Source organism: Solanum lycopersicum, chromosome 10 (genome assembly GCF_036512215.1).
Source record: "Solanum lycopersicum chromosome 10, SLM_r2.1".
Lineage (NCBI taxonomy): Eukaryota > Viridiplantae > Streptophyta > Magnoliopsida > Solanales > Solanaceae > Solanum > Solanum lycopersicum.
Window position 1 is genome coordinate 33,672,041 of NC_090809.1, and position 4,918 is coordinate 33,676,958.

The 4,918-nt window shown below is 41.7% G+C and overlaps 1 protein-coding gene across 1 annotated transcript; it reads left to right on the top strand.

Moving 5' to 3' along the window:
- Positions 1–3,403: 3,403 nt before the first annotated feature.
- LOC138338802 (protein PXR1-like) lies at positions 3,404–4,580 on the top strand. The gene is made up of 2 exons (XM_069289888.1): positions 3,404–3,466; positions 4,284–4,580. Exons 1-2 carry the CDS (start codon positions 3,404–3,406, stop codon positions 4,578–4,580), a joined length of 360 nt encoding a protein of 119 aa, XP_069145989.1.
- Positions 4,581–4,918: the final 338 nt, after the last annotated feature.

The following is a 4,918-nucleotide window of genomic DNA, read 5'->3' on the forward strand; positions in this document are numbered from 1 at the left end:
TACTTCGACCACCGCATCCTCCAGAATGACGACCTCTTCCATAACCACCTCTACCTCTAACATTTGGAGGTCTGTAACTCTGTTTTGGACAATATCTCTTAATATGTCAAATCTCCCCACATCCATAGCACTCTCTGGGTTCATGCATAGGTCTCTCAGAGAAGTGTTGACCGGTCGGAGGTGGACCCCCAACTGCAGTCTGTAGTGAAGACTGAATTGGTCAGACTGAGTAACCTTCGGAACCTTGTCCTCTAGAGTAAGAACCATTAAACTCACCTCCCTTTCGAAACCTTTTTGATGTCAATGTCGTGGTGAAGTCATCTGGCTTCACTCCTTCCACCTCTATCACGAAGTCTACCACCTCTTGGAAGGATTTTGCCGTAGCCGCTACCTGTAAGGCTGAAATCCACAACTTTGACCTCAACCCCTTCACAAAACGGCAAATCCGCTCTTGTGGACTAAAACATAGTTGGGTGGCATACCGGGATAATGCACGAAACTTAGCCTCGTATGCATTGACCGACATCCTACCTTGTTCTAGGCTCAAGAACTCATCCCTTTTCCTATCCCTAAAAGTCCGGGGGATATACTTCTCCATAAACAAGCTAGAGAATGAGGCTCAAGTCATAGGTGGTGCCTCTGTTGGTTGACACTCAACATGTGACCGCCACCACATTTTGGCGTTCCCTTGAAACTGATAACTCACGAACTCAACACCAAACTGTTCTACTATACCCATCTTATGTAGTAGCTCATGACAGTCAACCAGAAAATCATAAGCATCCTCAGATTCCGCACCCTTGAAGACTGGAGGTTTCAATTTCAAGAACTTACTGAAAAGTTCATGCTGATCATTTGTCATTATAGGCCCAGTAGTCAGACGTGGAAACGTGCCTATGTCCAATGAGACATCCATGCAGGGAGCCACAGTAGCCGCATGTTGTACCTCCGGAGCCTGAGGTGCTGGTGTAGAAAACACTGCAGGTGTTTGACCCTGATCGGACAACCCATTAAGATAAGCGAGCACCTGATTTATCATCTCTGGGGTAGGCTGGGGTGGCAATCCCTCATTCTGCACTTGTTCATTTTCCCCATCCTCCCCTTCTCTTATTACCTCCTCAGTCGGTAGAGGAGTTACTGCCCTAGTATCATATGGACTAGGTGCTCGTCCTCTTCCCCTAGAGGACGTCCTCCCACGACCTCTACCACGGCCTCTTGCCGCTGCTCTTCCTCGAGCTACAGCCCCCGTGGCTGGCTCAGACGCACCCTGTCCTGCCAGTGTAGGTGTTGGTGTTGGCGTAGTTATTGCTCTAGTTCTAACCATCTGCGAAAGAGAGTGAAGATTGTCAGATACCAATTTGTATCACCTAGATACCAATTGGATTCAAGTAGTAGCACGAAAGAAAGAATGAAAGAATGAAATTTTCCTAAAGTCTTATTGCCTCTCAAAGAAAAGTAAAGGCGTCCCCCTACCGTTCCTTAAGACTCTACTAGACTCGTTCTTGTGTGATGAGACCAACGAACCTAAGGCTCTGATACCAAGTTTGTCACGACCCAAATCGGGTCGCGACTGGCACCCACACTTACCCTCCTATGTGAGCGAACCAACCAATCTAAAACCATAACATCTCAATATAATATCAACAGAAAATAATGCGGAAAGACCTAAACTCATAAGTAGAAATCAATAATCAACTTCTATAACTCAAAAACTTATCATTATCCCCAAAATCTGGAAGTCATCACCACAAGAACATTTATGATCAAATTACTAAACTAAGAGTATTCTAAGAAGCTAAAACAGATAAAAGCTAGTCCATGCCGGAACTTCAAGGCATCAAGACATGAGGAAGAAGATCCATTCCAAGCTAGAAGCATTAGCTCACCCTGAAGATCCGATGTGACGAAGACTGGCTAGAGTTGCGGTTGAGTTGAAGACGATGGCACGTTTGCTGCACTCCACAATTAACAAAGAAGAAAACATAAAAGTAGGGGTCAGTACAAAACACGGGTACTGAGTAGATATCATCGGCCAACTCAAAATAGAAAACAGTATATATTACGCAATATCATAAAATCAACTAATATCCTTAGCATGCAGCATTTACAGTTACCATAACCCTTGGTTACAACACCAAGCACATCAATGAGGACTCACGCCTCCTCATCAAACTCATTTGGGAATTCGGTTCATTAGTTTGAATATATTAACATCTTTCAAGATTCATTATCTTTATTCCCCTCGTGTCGGTACGTGACACTCCGCTCCTCAATATACTATCGTGGTACCGGAACGTGGCACCCGATCCATATTCTATCCTGGTGTCGGAATGTGACACCCGATCCATATTCTATCCTGGTACCGGAACGTGGCACCCGATCCATATTCTATCCTGGTGTCGGAACGTGACACTCCGATCCTCATATACTATCCTGGTACCGGAACGTGGCACCCGATCCCCTAATCTCACTACTTTCATTCATCAAGCCTTCTTTTATACCAAGGAATCATCATTAACAAAGTAGATTAGGGTTTCTTTTCAAGATTTGGGATTCAATAGCTTCATCATTCTTATTTATTCATAATTACATAATCACATCATTCATGCAAACATACAATTAAGCATATAGAAGGTTCACAATACTACTAACACATATCATTCGCTATTAAGAGTTTACTACGAATAGCATGAAAACCATAACCTACCTCCACCGAAGATTCGTGATCAAGCAAGCAAATTTTCCCCAAAGTTTTGTATTTTTCCCCCTTCTCGATCGACCCTCTCTCTCTCTACTTGTTCTTTCTATTTTCTTTATTCAAACTCTCTTTCTTTTACCCTAATTAGTATATAATTAAGAATAAAAGATGGCAATAATACCCCACTAATTAACTTAAGGTTAACTCTTTTAACCACCAAGTAATTAGACTTATTAACATTAACCCACTAACTTTATAATTAAGGCAGGAATAGTCAAAAACGTCCCTTAAAACGTATAAAGAAATCCGACCCGAACTGGGATTACGCAGCCTGTGACGGCCCGTCGTGCCTGCGACGGTCCATCCTGCTGCTCCGTCACAGACTTCAGAGACTCAATTTCTCATAAAGTTCTGTGACGGTCCGTCACAATTGTGACGGTCCGTCCTGCCATTTTGTTACGAACTTCAGAGAGTCGATTCTCAGTACCCAATTTCAGATTTTCTATGTGTTTTGAATTGAGACCCTGCGACGGTCCGTCGTGCCCATGACGGTCAATCGTGGGGTCCGTCGCTTCCGCCAGTTTTTCCAGAATTGAAGTCTGCTGCTCAAAACGACTAAACAGGTCATTACAATGCGAGTAAAATCCCAAAATTGATATTATCATTGAAGGATAGTGTTTAATGGTCATGGTTTGAAGCCGTGTCATGAAATGGGAGATCAGAACTCAAATTCCAATCTTCTTCCTCCGTGAAAGAATCCAGAGCGAGGTAACTTCCCATAGGGAAGGGGGTCCTATGAAGGGAAAATCGCGAGATAAATCTTGGAAAAACCACAAAATCATTATTTACTGGAAAACTATATTCTAGATAGCTATGAGGTGAACAAGAGCAATTTTTGACAATTTTCCACAAGTACTAGTGCTAAAGGTTATATATTCACTCTCCTAATATGTAAGTCGGTTTTAGAATTAAAATCTTGAGTAATTATAATTGGTTAAAGGTTTTGGGTAACACCCCAAAAATTAGTATGCTAAACTAGAGTTTGACGTGAGGGTTAGAGTCCTAGTAATAATTCCCCATACTGCAAATAAAGGGTTTCGAGTTAGAACGTCAAGGTATGATTCCCCAAGGACCTACTAAGGGTCCTTGAGGAGGACCCTAAATCTTCATCCAAAAGCAATGATCCATGATAGGGACGTCCCACGCCCCGTGGGTGAGGTTTCGTGGTTCAGGGTCCCAAAAACAATGTAACAGACCACAAACCGTGCTTTAGAAGCATTCCCTGTGGGTCCACTCATGGTCTATAGGCATGGTCTCAATGTTAAGGCATAATGTTTGTTTAAAACGGTTAAGTAGGGGCTTTGCGAATTTTTCATAAATTTATTAGTTATTAAGTGACGTGTTTTACCCCAGTTTATACAAACTATATAAATACTTTATACTCTTAATTAAGTCATCATAAACAATTACTTTGATACCCCCAAAAGAAACCCAATTAAATATGAGGAAGATGAAGAAGAAGAAGGAGAAATATAAGGAGAAGGAGAAGGAGAAGGGGAAGGAGAAGGAGAAGGAGAAAGAGTAGGATAAGAAAAAGGAGAAAAAGGAGAAGGGGAAGGAAAACGAGAAAGAGAAGAAGGAGGAGGAGGAGGACGAGGACGAGGAGAAAGAGAAGAAGAAGGCGAAGGTGAAGGACAAGGAGCAGGATAGAAGGGGAGGACGAGGAGAAGGAAAAAGTCAAGCTAGGAAAAAAGAGCAATTAAAGAAAATGAAGAAGAAGAAGGAGGAGAAGGAGAATAAGGATGATGAGGAGGAGGATGACGAGGAGGAGGAGGTTAAGGAAAAAGGAGGAGGGGGAGAAGTAGACCACGAAGATGAATAAGAAAGAAAATATGAAGAAGGAGAAGAAGAAGCATGAGAACCTTTTTATGATGTCCTATCAAAATCTATTGTCAAATATAGTTTTGAAAGTATTTCCTTTTTAAAAATATAATTCAAACAACATATGAGCTTCTATAAAAATTTTAAGCATACTAAAGCTTGAAGGGTAATCAGGTTCAAATGGGAAAAATTAGTCTGTTGTCTAATTGGAAGACGATAAAGAAGATATATTGTTGGCCAAAACAAAAAGTCTGCAGTTACAAGAAGTAGAGTTCCATTATATTAGGGCAATTGAAGATCTATCTAAAATTGAGAGGAAACAAAGCCTCTGTGGTAGTT

Excerpts from the sequence above, each read along its gene's own strand:
- LOC138338802 (XM_069289888.1), top strand. The coding sequence starts at position 3,404 with ATGAAATGGGAGATCAGAACTCAAATTCCAATCTTCTTCCTCCGTGAA. Across the intron at positions 3,467-4,283 it reads GTGAAAGAATCCAGAGCGAG|GATAAGAAAAAGGAGAAAAA; the intron begins GTAACTTCCCAT and ends GAGAAAGAGTAG.